The following is a 16,621-nucleotide window of genomic DNA, read 5'->3' as shown; positions in this document are numbered from 1 at the left end:
ATTTTTGAAAGCCTTCCACACAGGCTACCTAGACTTTCAAGATTCTCAGGTAATAGAACATGGTGATCTTGTCTCTTCACTCAGAGAGCCTGGAACAGTGTTTGGCACATAGTAGGCATTTAATAAATATTTATGAATGAATGAGCTTTTTCACATGTTTATGTCTAGTCATATCCTTTCAGGTAAAATCAGCTCACTTTTCAAAATGTCAGCAAAAAGTATAAGATAATAGAAAGATGTTCCAGTTCTGTCTTTATCAGGGGATTGGACTAGTTTGTCTCTAGGATCCATTATAGCTCTTAAAATTCCATGAATCTATAATTCCAGCCTATTCATTTTATCTTCCAATCATTTGTTAGGTTGGTATTACAATCACAGCAATAGTTTCTCTTATTGCTCATTCTTCCTTTGGGGATTTCTACTGCACTGTCAGCATAGTAGAATAAAAAATAGTAAAAGAAACAGACGATGTGACCCCAGCAAGTGCTAAGTTCTGAGAGTAGAACTCCTAGACAAGTTTCACTGCTGTCACTATCACTGGGCATTATACACATATTTTGGCAATCTCTACTTTTATGAAGAATGTGGTAATATCAAAAGGGGCAAATATTCAGTAAATTATTAAGATTTTTATAGATTATATAGCTTGTCAGAGAATCTGTTCATCAACTTTTGTCAATGACAAAACAGGCAAAGAAAGTACTGGCATTATTTCAGCATCTACAGAAGTGACATTCAATTTTCCAACCTAGAAATGGAAGACTGGAGTACATATAAAATGGAAAGGAACTGGGGAACTTTGATATTCTGTGCAATTTCTAAAATACATTTATATCTTGCAATGTTTAAAAGTAAGATTATGGATACTTAATTTTTTCATGAACTCATAAATGACTAATAAATTATTCCACATTTAACTATATAATATGCTGTGAAAGTAATTATCTTTGAGTAGATAAATACTCTGCTAACAAACCAAAAAAGACTTTTAAGGGTAAACTGTTTCTTTCTGCTGCAGTAAAAATACTAAATCCAAGAGCATTTTAATCCATCAGAAACCCTGAAGATTTCCACTACCTCCTGTTATCACTTCTCTTAGTACATTCTTAGACTTTCAGCACACAGGGTAATTTACACCTCTTTAAGCATTCTAGTAAGCCTTCAAGGTATTTACTCTGAACTGGCTTACTATTCTGTGAATAAAAGGTCAATGGATGATTTTTATTTTTAATGGTCTAAGTCTTGAACCATAATGTAATTACTTTTCAGTTACAAAGTTAAACCTAAACACCACCGTAATGTGGTCAAAGAATATTGATGAGAGCATTCTTACAATGAAAAGAAGGTGAACTTTAGCATTAAGCCAACTCTACCATTTATTCTGTGTGAACATAACAAATGACTTGGCATATGAAAGCTTTCATTTCTTTTTTTTTCCATACTGATAATAATAAATGGGGGGGGCAACAAATAAAAGGGACAGTACATCATACGTTTATCCTATTCAAGATAATACAACCTGTTAAAAAATTAAATTTTGGAAGTAGATTACTAGGAGAAGACAAAAGGAAATACGTAAAATGATCTGTGATAACTAGGACAACCAACATGAGCTGTGGTTTTCTCATTTGTGAAATGCTCTGCCTGCCTCCTTCACCTGCAAGTCTGAGACTAGACTTTTCAACCTCCTAATTAGACTCCATGGTCTTTTTTTATTGCTGGTTGTCATGTCCAGTGATACACTGCTAGGAAGAGGAAACACTAATTCAAATCTGGAATTCCAGTTCCTTTCCATCTTCATAAATATTTCGTACATCACAGTTTCACAGCCCTGTCTCCAAAGGCAATGGGATGAAAAGTGTCAACTTACTTCCTCATGGTTATACCAGAAATCTCAAGATGTTACAATTGCTTTAAAATGATATCCCCTCTGCACACACTATGTTGAACATGTTTCTCATCTACCATCTGCCTCACTAGGAATACTGCTATTCTGCCTATTGAACATTTAACCAGTATTTCTCAATTCTGGTTCTACATTATAAGCGTCCTTGGACATTTAAGATTAAAAAAATTACAGATGTCAAACCCCATGCCAGATTCACTGAATCAAAATATCTAGAAAAGAAATCCAAGCACATGTTAGGGCACTGTTTTTTTTGTTTGTTTGTTTGTTTGTTTTCAGCTTCACAAATTATTCTAATATATAGCCATAGTTGAGAAAATCTGGAAATCTTGTGGGCAAAAGCATAATTAGCACTACCACAAAATTAAGTCATATATATGAATAATTAAATAATTTCTTAGACTTTCTTCAGATGGAATAATCATGAATCCCCTTAATATCACATTATAAGTCTTACTTTCTAAACTTCTAAAAACTTATTTCCATCTGAACTAGCTTCTGATCAGTTTGATAGGAATATGCTCAGGATATAAAGGCTTAATAAGTCTTTACTAAAATTTAACATAGTAAAGAACATTTCATTTTTTATTTTATGACCAACGAACGTATTTGCAATATAAAACCTTTGTCAAATAACAAATTATTTTCACTTTTACAGTATAGTACCCCTATTCTATAGTTTCATCTACTTGAAAAACATCAATTGAAAAACCTTTTTTTCAAGATCATTAGTTTGTCACCTATAGAAATTAATAGACTTCCAGTTTTTTCTCCAGCACACAAGAAATTTGGAAGCTGTCATTCCATCCACACTGTTTTGATTACTGTAGCTCTGTAGTATTGTCTGAAGTCTGGAAGGGTTATGCCAGCTTTGTTTTTTGCCTCAGGATTGCTTTGGCAATTCTGGGTCTTTTATGGTTCCATATACATTTTAGGATTATTTGTTCTACTTCTATGAAAAGTGTCATGGGTAATTTGATAGGGATCACATTAAATATGTAGATTGCTTCAGGTGGCCATTTTAACAATATTAATTATTCCAACAGAAGAGCATGGGATGTTTTTCCATTTCGTTGAATCATTTTCAATTTCCTTTATCAATTTTTTATAGTTCTCAGCAAATTAAGTCTCATCTCCTTGGTCAGGTATATTCCTTTTGATTCAATTTTAAAAGGGTTTTTTGTTTTTTGTTTTTTAACTTTCCTTTTCTGATATGTCATTGTTAGTGTCAAGAAATGCAACAGATTTCTGTATGTTAATCTTGTATCTTGCTACCTTGCTGAATTCATAGATCAGTCCTAGTAGTTTGTGTGGAGTTTTTAATATTGAAAACCCTAAACTATGGACTTTGGAGGATGATGTGTCAAAGTAGGTTTATCAATTGTAACAAACAAACCACTCTAGTGTGGGATGCTGATAACGGGGGAGGCTGTACTGAGTGGAAACAGGGGTATATGAGAAATCTGTGTACTCTCTACTCAATTTTGCTGTGAAGCCAAAACTGCTCTAAAAAGTAAAGCCTATCTAAAAAATTAACATTAAAAAATGATGACTATACTTCAATAAAAAAATGAAGCTAGCCACAGCCTCATGATTATAAGGGTAGACAGATTTAATTTTTACTGCTGACTCACAATTCTAACATTCTGCTAGTCTGCTATTTAAGCAAAACTATAACGTGTACTATTTCTACAGTAAAAATTGAACAATGCTAAAATTAACCATGGAAGATGCATCCGTCAACATTTAAAACTGCTTTAACCCAACACAATTAATAACAGTAAATGTCTAATGGTAGAAAAATTATGTTAGTCAACTGCCTTCTCTTCATGTGAGTGAAACAACACCAAAACAAAGTAACTGACTAGACTAAAATATAATTATAGCATTAACTGAACTGAAATAGACTTCTAGTTACATCTTCCATTATTATTTTGAATTAAGAATTTTTATTATTTTGAACAAAGTAGTTGAAAAATATTCTTATTATTTACTGTTTTGGAGTTGGGATCGTCTGTAAAGGCGTCAAAATGAATTATACTTATTATCACAGGCAAGTCTTTAGAATGGCTTTTGATACATAAATATACATTTAAATGAACCACCTGCTCACTCATCTGTGAAACAGTCATAAATAACAGTGGTCTGGGCTAAAGAAACAAGAAGGAACACACACTCTCACAATCAAGTAAAAACATTATCTTTTATCTCAGCATCCATTCTCAGATGCTTAATGGCTAAGTTCTTTTCTCAAGTATGGCAAACTAAATTTTAAAAGAAAAATAAAACACATTATGAAAAACGAAGTACAAAGACTGAATGGATGGAAAATCTGTTTCAACACTTTTTCCCCTTTCAAAAGACAAAAAAGAAAAAATACACAAAAGGAAAGCAATTTGGCAGAAAGTACTGCACTAGCTGATGCCATAGATTTATAGTCACCTTTGGCAGAATACTGCTGTGAAAAGGCAAGGGTACTGCTATTACAAGAAAAGATTATGTACTTGCAAGAAAGGGTAGGATTAATCACTCTTCAACAGACAAACAACCTCACAGGAAAAGATTCAAAAGTTCTAGATAGCACTTATTGAAAGGGAAACAATGAAAAGGTATTATAAAGATATCCCTAATTAAAAAAAAACCCTTATTATTTAGAAACTACCATATAATTTTTCAGACTATATTTTTTTTGCAAATAACACATGTGTTTAGCAAACCCTAATTTTCAAATGAAGCTTATAATAAAACCAAAAATGTCTGGTATTTTTTAGTTAAAAACTTTTGCATTCTCCTCTATTTTAAGGGAATGTTATTCTAGATCAATGCACATTTTTAAATTATAGCAGCAATAAAGCAAATTTGCTCAGCATGTCATCATTTCATTATTTGTCTTATATAACAACTTCCAAAAGAAGAAATGAATCTTAAGTAGTTGGAGAAATGAATCTTAAGTAGAAATTAGCCTTATTTACTGAATAAAATTATATTTACTGCTACCAAAAAATGATGTAAACAGTGAGCAACTATAAAGATTTTTCAGAGTAGATATAATTCCAGTCTTCAATTAAAGCACTATGTACATTCTTTCCAAGAAGGTGCATGCAATGTATCTGACTCTTAAAGAAGGTAACCATGCACCTAAATTTGCTTTGAAGAGCTTTAGGTTTTTTTGTTGTTGTTAATACATTTCTCAAGTTGTTTTCTTCCACAAGTGAAAATGAGTCATTTTTAATCAAAATTTGCAGACATCTAAGAAATCACAGTATTTTAATAAAATGCTCACACTCACTTTTATTTTTAAAAGTAAATGTTCTATATATCTTTATATAATATTAATGAAAATATTAGGAAAAAGTTACAAATGCCAATATATTTTAAATTAAAATTAGAAAGGTCTCAAACAAGTTGAACATTTCAGTAGCGGACCTGATCACTAAACTGTCCCCAAAGGATACCTAATTAGTCATCTTCATTACCATACTAATTATAATTTACCAGAAGAATAATGCATCTTTCACAGAATCAAAGAAATACTTATGAAAATAATTTAACTTGGTATATAGCAGTACCATGTATCATTGCTTCTTTCTTAAAATATTTTTCTACTTATAACTAAAAGATTAAATTTAAACTAATATGCAAGTATAATTTATGAAACTTAACTATAAAAATGTCAATAGTAATTCCTTCCTGAGCATTCCTCTCCAATTTAAAAGCAAGGCAGCCTAATAAACTAAAACAGGGATTGGCAAATTTTAGCTTGTGGGCTGAATCCAGCCCACTGACTGATTTTATAAATAAAGTTATACTGAAACACATGAACACGCTTCTCTTTACATATTCCCTATTGCTGCTTTGGTGCTACATTGGCAGAGTTGAGAAGTTGTGTCAGAGACGATAAAGCCATAATATTTACTGTCTTTCTCTTTACAGAAGAAGTTTGCTGGATCCTGAAAGATTCAGATCTTCATTACTTTAATCGTATGAGTGCATGTATACACACACACACACACACACACATTTCTCCATATAATTTTTAGTAGAGAACATACTAAGTTGATCATTTAATAATCTGTATGTTCAATAGCAAAGACATGGAAGCAACCTACATGTCCATTGACAGATGACTGGATAAAGAAAATGTGGTATATATACATAATGGAATGCTACCCAGCCATTAAAAAGAATAATGCCATTTGCGGCAACATGGATGGACCTGGAGATCATCATACCAAGTGAAGTAAGCCAGAAAGAAAGAAAAATACCACATGATATCACTTAAAAAAAAAAAACACGACACAAATCAACTTATTTACAAAACAAAGACAGACTTATAGACATAGAAAACAAACTTCTGGTTACCAGGGGGAAAAGGGAGTAGGGAGGGGTAAATTGGGAGTTCAGTATTGTAGATACTAACTACTACATACAAAATAGATTTGTATACCACAGGGAAATTCAATACCTTGTAATGGCCTATAATGAAAAATATGAAAAGGAATATATATATAACATATATATAAATGAATACATACATACAAATACATACATATAAATGAATCACTATGCTGTATACCAGAAATTAACACAACATTGTAAATTGACTATACTTCAATTAAAAAAAAAAACAAAACTAGGGCACAAGCCCATTTGTAAAATATTAGGATTATGGAAATGACTTTTAAACTACTGTCTGGCTTTTCAAAACTTAGTTCTCTGAGTTATGCTACTGAAAAACTCTGCTGTTTTAATGATTAGCTCAAATAATATATAAAGGTATCTTATTATCCTTTTAAAGTATTAAATTTTTGGGCATAAAAATAATCTGTATGTTCCTTCTGTTTTGATTTTACAACTGTATACAGACCACTATCCAAATTCTACACTCTCGATAAGGCAGAGGATACTGGTTGATTCTGCTGTGCACTTTGGACTCTACTGCATCTTCTCATATGCTGTGACATTTCTGACAGTTTTTACTTTAAAACAAAAATATCACTCAATATTATAGCTATAATTTCCAAAAGGTCTAGTTTTAGGCATTTAATGACTATGTGATATTATGTATAAAGGATGGTAATGTAGAAATTTAGACTTTAAATGTTGAATTAAGAAAAAGATACCTCTGTGGGTGGAAGTAGGGATGGAATTAAACCAAAACCACATCACAAAGACAAAGGCACTGAGCTTTACAGATAAGAATTATTTGAACAGGGAAGAAAAGTATTCTAGACTTAAGGAATCACTAAAAACATAGCCCACTGTGGAACACTTGAGTAGTAAGGAGTAAACTGTGTCAATGATTCTTTCCCCTATGCACCCTGTCCCCCATATTTTACCCACAGCCTAAAATTAAAAACAGAGCTAGTGTCAAAATTTTATTTAAAATGAAATAAAAAAGAATGAGAGATTAAAGCAATTGGGATTGCTAAATCTGAGATGACTTTACTATTTAAATTCTTCAAAAATGTTAAAAATTGTAATAATGATATACGGACGATAACTAGTCTTTCTTCTTCAGTGTTGCAAATAAAAATTAGAAATGGATTCAAATTAAAGTACAAGATATACAGAAGCCTGAACATCTTTATAGGAAAAAGTTTGAGTAATGAAATTGGAAGGTGCTATTTCTTCTCCTTAGAATGACTTACATCACATGTGACTGAGGGAAGGGAGATGTATCAAATACCTCTTGATCGTCCTTTATGACTATAGTTTTACGAATTCTTAACAATTTATTTCATAAAAATCAAATCACCAGTCACTTCGTTTTGCTTCCCAAGAAATTTTATAGAGTTCTATTATGTTTGATAAAAGGCATTCAAATACAAAGGTAATATATAGTAAAACGTCCTTTTCTCTGTATCATTCTGCTATAGTCTTAAACAGACATGTTTAGTTCAAACCAAAAACATTTCATTCATCTGCAATCCCACGATACTGAGTATACTTTATGATGATGATAATCAGGACAGGAAATTCTCCTTTAAATATTATAAAACAGACCAATGCTGACATTCAGATTGTTAATTTCCGACTCATAAATAAGGTGTACCTTCCAATGCAAGAAGGTAAAGTCTAATGGAGACAATCAAAGCATAACTTTTATTTAGATACTCACCCCACAGTCCACTTATTTACATGTACATCACCAGTTATTACCATTCCAAGTTACTACATAATGACCAAATTTACTACCCAAATTACATACCAGCAAGTCAATGAAATTAGTCTCTATATTGAATTTCTTATATAAAAATTAATAGAATCACATGATTAGGAACCCAGGATTATTTTAAAGTAATTTCATTTTAATTTTATACCCTGACCATTAACACCCAAGAAAGAAAAGTAAACTTTGTTAATTGAATTTAAAAATGCCCCCAAGTGTCCTATGTCATAATGAGATCTTCCCTATTATACAAAGAAAAAGCAACTACCGTCTTAGTATTCAATGTAAGCTGCTGTTTCAACAGTAAGAAAAGTATGTTTCACATGCTTTTTCCTGATCCCTTGTGTAAACAAAGGATTATACCTATACATGTACTGACTAGACTTACGAGTGCAGTCAACGGGTACAAAGTAAAGGGGCCCACAACTGAGACTGAGTCCAATACTTTATCCTTTTTAACAGGTACTCAGAACAATGAATCGGAAGACCACTCTGGACAGAGATGGTTCAGAGCCTGCCCAAATCCTCTGCAGGGGAGAAAAAAATTCTAGATTCTAGAGCTGGAAGGACTCTTGGAAATCACACATCCCAATTTCCTCATTTTACAGAAAAAGAAACTAAAGCCCAGAGATTTTAGTTGGCTTATCCAAAATTAGTCTGAAGACTAGAACACAAATCTTTTAATGATAAGGTAATACTCCTAAAATTCCTTTACCTTTACCTTTAGGATGGCAAAGTGAGATTATAATTTTAAAGCAAATTATACTTTAAAAAAAAAAGTAAAGAAAGAGAATACCAAGCAGAAATAAAAACCATCTTCTTGAATGCAGAAAGGCTTACCAAGCACAGATTTGACTCCTCAATAATTAACATATATCCCTTTTCATTTCCATTCAGATTCTATCATACTTTGTTTCCCTCCACAAGAAATTCACTGCAAAATAACTGCTTCCTTGCATACACTGTTTCTGGTAGTTTCTAAAGAAAATGCGCCTATTCTTGCCGCAGCAGTAATCCATGCTGAGGATCACAACCTATAGCTGACACGGTACTCATTCTTCCTTTTATACAAAGTCCTCTTTAATGAAGAGATAAGAGCTGAGAAGTTGAAGTATTTCAAAGTCCTTGTTTCCCCCTTACAGCTCAAATTCTGAATGAATAGAATTCTATGAACAAAAAGGATGACGGGGGAGAAGAGAAATAAAAATTTGGCTAAATTCTAAACTGTTTCACTTTTAACTACTTTGAACATAAATCTATTTCCAAATCTTTTTTCTAATATTTTAATTATGTTTCATAAAATAAAATCAATAAGTAGCAAGTCAAACATTCTAATGCTATCTTATAAGTCATTAATCATTTATCACTTCTGTATGTGTCATACTTTCACATATATTGTCTTCTCACACCTAAATAGCAATCTTGCAAACTTGTGGTTGAAAGAACACAACCATTTCAAAGAAGACAAAGATAGTACTTTTCAAGACCTTTCTTCGAAAACTGCATCAGCAACAAAAATAAATGAAATTAAGGCCTTCCTCACAGTGCCTGGGACCTAGTTGCTTCTCAGCAAGTATTTGCTAAAATAAATGAAGGACTTGAAAATTAAAACCACAGAAAAGCTCTCATTACTTTTAATACTATCATATTAAATAGTCCCAAAACAGTCCTTGCATGGTCTTAAAAACTGCACATATACATTATTGCATTTAATCCTGATGTGCACTTCATGAGCTAGGTAGGGTTATTACTCCTATTTAACTGGTGAAGAACAAAGTAGGACAAAGTGTAGTGGTTCTCAGCCAGGAGCACCTGGAAGCATGTGAAGACATTTGGGTTGCCACACCGACAGCAGAGGCAACCCTGGCATTTAGTTAAGTGAGAGTCAGGGATATTAAATAGTCTGCAATGTGCTAGACAAACCAACAGAATTATCCAGCCCAAAATGCTAGCACTACTACGAGACACTAACCAAGGATAAACAGACAAAGCCAAACAGCTAACAGTGACTTTAAACTAGTTCAATTCAGTAACAAAATCGAGGTAATCACCAAGGACCAACACAAAGGAAATCAAATATAAAAGCATATCATGCTCTTAAGCTCATATAAATCTAGCCTACCTTCTCAAAACAGCAATAGGATAAAAGTAAAAGATAGCATTAATTTCACACTCAACATTACTCTGACACATTCTTCATCAAGTTTTCCATTTGTCTTGTAATTTCCTCAGTGCAATATCTGCTAAATTTTATCATCTTTAGTGACTCCAAGATTTGACACATAGCAGTCATCAGATCCTCCTCCAGTTCCCATTCCACTACTGCTGCTCTGAGTCCTCTTTACTACCCATATGGATTAATAATCACATACTAAGGTTCCCTTGGTCTGTTCTTTTCACCCATGATACCACTGCCCTATAAGATATCCTAAAAATCACACTGTCTTCTAGTCAGCATACCTCCTTATATAACTACAATGATTTCTCACTGAATAACACACAGATGACTGAGGTTAACATTCAAGGTTTTCAAATAACTGGCTCCTTATTTTTCCCCCACAACTCAACTAGGACCAGTTTCAACCAATCTCTTTAGTATTCCTCTAAACTACCATAATTCCTTTTTCTCTACTTTTCCCCACACTGCTTGCCTATATAATTTTCCCACTCCCTTTTCCCTGCCATTCGGAATCCTCATCTACTAACATGCAGAAATGTCATCAAATGCAACAAATTTGCCTGTAATCTGACTTTACGTTATGTCAGTGGACCCCTAAATAATTCTAACTCCAATTACATTTAACTAATTCTAGTCCTTTAGTTAGATTGGAAACTTTTTGAAGGTAAGAATCGTATTTTTATTTATTTTGCATACTCACCTAGAACTATATATAACTACTTAGAATCATAGAGCTACTTCTTGAGGAAGTCATCTAATACAACACCTTCATTTTAAAAGAAAAAAACTAACTCAAGGACACAATTCTTTAGTGGCAAGACACAAACAAGAAATCAGCCCATAATTTATAATCTCATGTTAACACTTAACGAGTGCTTGTTAAATGAACTCCAAGGTACAAAAATCATTTCATAAGCCTGCAGCCAGCAACATTACACTGCAATTTAAATGCAAGTCCATAGTTTACCAAAGCAGAGACTGCCTACTATACTGTATTTTCCACAAGTCAGAAAGACAATAAATGAGGTCCTTTGATAATAATTTTGGTATTTAAAAACTCAAACTTTTACAAAACTTCAGTAAATTTGAAATTCCATTGTTTAGCATAATCCCTGAAATATTCGCACACAAAACGACCTCATTCTGTTTAGACAAAAATACCTTGAAAATAAGATCAAAGTAGCCCCTGGTTACAACAGCCTATGAAGCAATTAGAGATGATACTAGTAAACCAGGGGTCTAGATAAGAACCACAGCAGCATTAGTAGAAATGCCTTCATTTTTTATTTAGAACCTTCTCCTCCCTTTTCCGTATTCCACATGGGAATAGATAGAGATTATTTTATCCCAATAGTTCTGATCCCTAGATTATTCAGAAGAATCAAATTATACCTATTTCTACATGGCAGGGGGAAGGATTAAGATAATTAAATCACATCACCACTATATGACTTGGCATATACAATTATGCTTTCCTGCTTCCTATCAGTTAAGTTCATTCCAACCTCATATTCACTCCAGAAGCCAAGAAGGTTGAACATAAAGCATGTTTATAATGACATCAGCCATTCACTATAAAGTAATGCAGCAAATACATTGAATTGATTTTCCCTCATTATTGATTAGATATTATTTAAGGATTCAGATTTTCTCTAATTCTTATCTACAAAACATTAGATATCAGATGTAAATTTCTCATCATTTTTTCTAACCTCAAAATAAAATTAGTACAGTCCTCCAACATTTAGGAAGACACTCTATTAGTCAAATTAGATATGCAATTCAAATTTTAATAGCCCAATCCCACTTCAGAAAACATCTCCTACTCCCTGCTCCACAGTTAAATGAAAGAAAAGACTTTACCTGCAAGTATTATTTCTGCTCTAAACACATCTTTTAGGACAAATCTATCACAGGATACAAGAGTCTAATGTGAGAAGAAAAAGATAACGACTAAAACCAACTACAACAGTGAAAAATATAAGAGTAAGGGCAATAGAATAGACTCGTAATAAGTCTGTAATAATAATAGCACGGACTTGTAATAAGTTTGGGGCTTTGAAATAAATTAAATTTTAGTTGCCTAGCTTTCAAAACAAAGAACACAGAAACTAACACATCCTAAATGTGGAAAATGTGCAAAAATAAAAAGGTCTTAGTCATTTTCTATAAATCAAGGCAATAATAAAGCTCATAAGCTTGTCACTTAAACTTAACAGAAGAAATGACTAGGTGGTATTACTGTTAAATCAATTTATCATTCTGGAATGAGCATATAAATCTCATAAAAAGGGAAAGTAGAAATGTATTCAGTAAATCGCTTTCCTAACTTTATTCTAAATACAGTAAGAGAGGTTCTTAAAAAAAAAGAGTATAATTAAAAATTACAGGTTCACTTTCCATAAAGTATTTAACTATAAAACATATGCATAAAAGCAAAAGACATAAGTCATAATTTTGTACACCAGATCCTTGCCTTTATTTGGCAATTAGCATTAGGCCTAACATCTTTACATCTCCATTTGTGTAATTTGCTAATTACCCAAACACATTAGGGGTAAAAAGTCTTGTCTAAGAAAAATATCTGGTTTTATAAAATCAGTCTTGCTTATGGTACTTACAGTTATATTAAATTATAAGAGGAGATTGGCTGTTAAAAGGAAAAAAAGTTACATACCATAAGAAAATTGAGACCACATTGGGAAAATCATAAGAACTGAACCCACTTAAAAGGCAAAATAATCTAAAAATAACTGATGTAATTCAACTTTTTTTCCCTCTAGTAGTCCAGGAATGATACTTTCTTGTTGAAAACAACAACAAAAAATCTGCTTTGCGTTCTAAACAGTCCATCTAGATCCAACAACATACTACTTTTGTCACTCATTACACAGTTTTGCTAAACAATTAGTATCCACACTGCCAAAATTAACTTTATTATCATCTTCACAAGACTAAAACAGGAACCCTAAACTGGAAGGTACTGATCATTGGGTATAGGAATAAAAATATCTAAAACAATTGAAGCCAAAAATATTTTAGTGTCAACTATCTAGAAATTTGGGCAAGAGCCATTTAGACATACGGTCTTAGAAATTCACAGATTCAGATCTAGCCTGGTCAGATTTTACCATTTTAATAGGTAAGAGTGCACTACTGGTATTTTACTATGAATGGTAGATTTCACTTAGTAACACAGTTCAACTGCCCACTTGAAAACTTTTATAAGCATTTTGAACATAGCACACTAATCACGAATGAAACTTGAGGAATACCCTGATAGGAAATATAGTTTGAAGTGAAGATTTCAAGGGTATAAGGAAATGTAAGGCACATGTTTAATTCAAATGCAGGCTTCCCTCCCCCTTCTCAGGACCTAGATAAATCTAAAATGTGGTGGGTAAAGTTCCCTGCTCCTTTGTGTTTTTATCATCTAGTGCTTTTTTTCCTATTTATTACCAACACATTACTTCAATAATATGTGGGAAGCAGATGTCTTACAGATGGATGAACAAAGCATTTTCTTTTTAAAATTTTATATTTAAGTTTAAAAATAAGTACATTTAGGTTAAGCATGGGTAAATGTCACAGTAAAAGTAAACAATTTTATCTCAAGTTAAATAGTTTGAAAGAGGAATTGTGAAGTATTCTCCATTGTTCAGACTAGAAAAATGATCTTGAAGAATGAGTAGGTTATCTGGAAAAAATGCTATGACAAAACTATTATAGTTCAAGCATAACCAGGAAACATAATTCTTTCTATACTAATACACACCTAACCTAACAGCTTTTACATATACATAACAAATGTAGATGACAAAAGGGAAAACATATCCATTTGCATTATACTAAGAAAATGCTCCAAAACTTATAGAAATAGAAACACTATTTATTTATATAAAATTAATTTACAGTATTTTTTTCTAATGAGTTTTCTAGATGGACAAGACAACCAACCAAATTCAAGTTCAACCTCTAATTCATTACAGTAATAAACAGGCCTTAAGTTCAACACCTACTATGCACAATATTTTAAAAAAGTAAACAAAATATGCCTTGTGCTATTATCTTTAAACCCCATCCTCCACATACTCCATTCGCTAGACCACTAGTACAAGCAGATATATTTCCCCTTAGAAATTTCTACCTCCTTGCAAAGGCAGTAGTTACTATAGCAAAACTTCAGAACTCTAGGTGGATACGTGTTTAGCTACTATAAACTGAGAGCTGAGAAATATCACAGTAGCCTACAACCTAAATATATGTATAATTGTGGGAAAAGACACTATCACATGATTTTACATAATACTTGATCATATCATTTCTTTGGAATTCAACAGGAAAAGCAACTAGTCAGCCACACAGAAGGACTGGGGAAAATACAGTAAAAGTTTAAAAAAAAATAAATGAAAGGATACAGCCTTAAAGCACCAGTCTGAGTTCCCACTGCCAGGATCTTCTGTACAGGATCAAAGGCCAGGGCTGAGGGTTGATAGGGAAATCCATGGCGAACAGTCTAGGGATGGGCAAATGACATCACAGCAACCCAGGCAGGAAGCAAAATTTTAAAAGAGAAAAGTCAATAGAGCATTAGAATCTAGAACCAATTATAACTGATGCAAAACACATACACATGCATTGCTTTTTTTTTTAAAGCATACAACTATGAATTCTACATCAAACAAAACTTACGTACATAGAACCTGAAATGAAAAAGAAAAAAAAATTCTATCCCAGTGTTATACCTTAATTTCTGCTTTTCCATCATACTGGTATTCTACAGAAGAAAATTTATTATTTCTTATTAACATTTTATACTTTTATGTCTGAGAACAAATTACGGAAGTTTGCAGTGGTCAAAAATTCTGTAAATTCATTTAGAAATGCAATTCATGCTTTATTTCAAGTGTGATAACTTCATTACTTTATTCGGATGCTAATGCAAGTACTTCTAAGAAAATGCTGTCATAATTAGTTAAGGATTCAGTAAAGCAATTAGCAAACATCTATCCCAAGATTTTGCAACTGTAAGAGAATAAAAATAAATACAGCATCTATTTTTGTATTTTGCTATTAAATCTTTAGTAATTTTAGGACATTAGGGCAAAAAAAGCGATGTACATACACACTTTTAAGAAACTACGACTTATGAGCGCCTGGTATTTATGAGGAAAGCAAGTATTTATACCAAGATAAGTTTGTATTTCTCATTGAGCAGCTGGTGAATTAATTCGCTGCATCATTCTTTCTGAATTACAGATCGCTACGGCAATTGTCGTGCCATTAATAGACAAAAATCAACAGTTCTAACTTTTTAACCAAACGCAATAATAAAAAGACCCTGTGATTTCATATTTTAAGCCTCCTACCCCATTTTAAGGGTAAAGTAAGGAGCCAATATCTAGTTAAACAGGTTTGGTTTTTGGATAAACAATATTCATTAGACACTGTTCCCAAAGGGAACTTAGAAGTTATGAATTATATATTAAAATGCTTGAATATAAAAACTTAAAGATTAAGAATACAAATTAAAGGTCAGTATAATATGTTAGAAGCAACCTTGAAATGACTGCTGCATGTGAAAAGGGGAGAGAAAAAAATAAACGAAAAGGAGTAAGATGATGTCAATCTCCAAAATAGCCCACCAAGCAAACTGCTAAAGAAGCGAGCCCTTTATTCGAGGTGTGATTATTATTGGCGCTCTATTTCCTCGCACTCGCAAGTAAAGCCCGTGGTGCCCCTAAAACGACCCCGATTTTCGCGGGGCTGCGCGCTCGGTTCACCTTGCAGAGCTGAAAGTGCTCGGACTGGAGCGTTTCCTGGATCTCGGGCTCCCGGTTCCCAGACGGGTGCTGCTGCTGCTGCTGCTGCTGCGAGGCTGACGACGAGCCGGCGGTCAGGCCGTCCAGCACCTTCCTGATGTTGAATTTCCTCATGGTCTCGGCGGGGCTCCCCCGCAGCCCAGGAGGAGAGGTAAGGGGCGTCCTCGGGTGGGGGGCAAGAGCCAAGGCCGCGGAGGAGTGGGAGAGAGTGGGAGTGTGAGGGGAAGGAGGCAGCTGGGGAGAAGCAAAAGATAATCCGAACAGGAAATACTGCGACGACGAGAGCGCCGCGGCCACCAGAGCCCCGGGCGGCGACCCCTCTTCCTCCGAGGCCGCCGCTGCTCGTCGCGGCTGCTGTGCCGCCGCTTCAGCCGCCGCCGCCGCCGCCTCGCTCCGCGGCCAGGCGGCCCAGCAGTGGCGGCGGCGTCCGGAGCCCGCTCCGCCCAGCCTCACCTGGCGGCGGGCTGACTCTGCGCCGCGCCGCCGCCCCGGCTCGCCCCCGCCGCCGCCGCCGCCGCGTCCATGGCCCGCGGCCCCGCCGC

The 16,621-nt window shown here is 34.0% G+C and overlaps 1 protein-coding gene across 9 annotated transcripts in view; it reads right to left on the bottom strand.

Annotated features, from left to right (window-relative positions):
* Positions 1-16,193, bottom strand: part of STXBP5 (syntaxin binding protein 5) — a 151,272-nt gene extending 135,079 nt beyond the window's left edge. For all 9 annotated transcript variants that reach the window (XM_072965999.1, XM_072966001.1, XM_072966003.1 and 6 more), the window contains exons 1-2: positions 16,041-16,193; positions 14,676-14,773 (exon numbers count right to left, since the gene is read on the bottom strand). In XM_072965999.1, coding sequence (XP_072822100.1) covers positions 14,676-14,773; positions 16,041-16,193 — 251 coding nt within the window. The remainder of the gene's footprint in view (positions 1-14,675; positions 14,774-16,040) is intronic.
* Positions 16,194-16,621: the final 428 nt, after the last annotated feature.

This window comes from Vicugna pacos, chromosome 8 (genome assembly GCF_048564905.1).
Source record: "Vicugna pacos chromosome 8, VicPac4, whole genome shotgun sequence".
NCBI classification, from domain to species: Eukaryota; Metazoa; Chordata; class Mammalia; order Artiodactyla; family Camelidae; genus Vicugna; species Vicugna pacos.
This window is presented reverse-complemented; position numbering and strand designations above follow the sequence as displayed.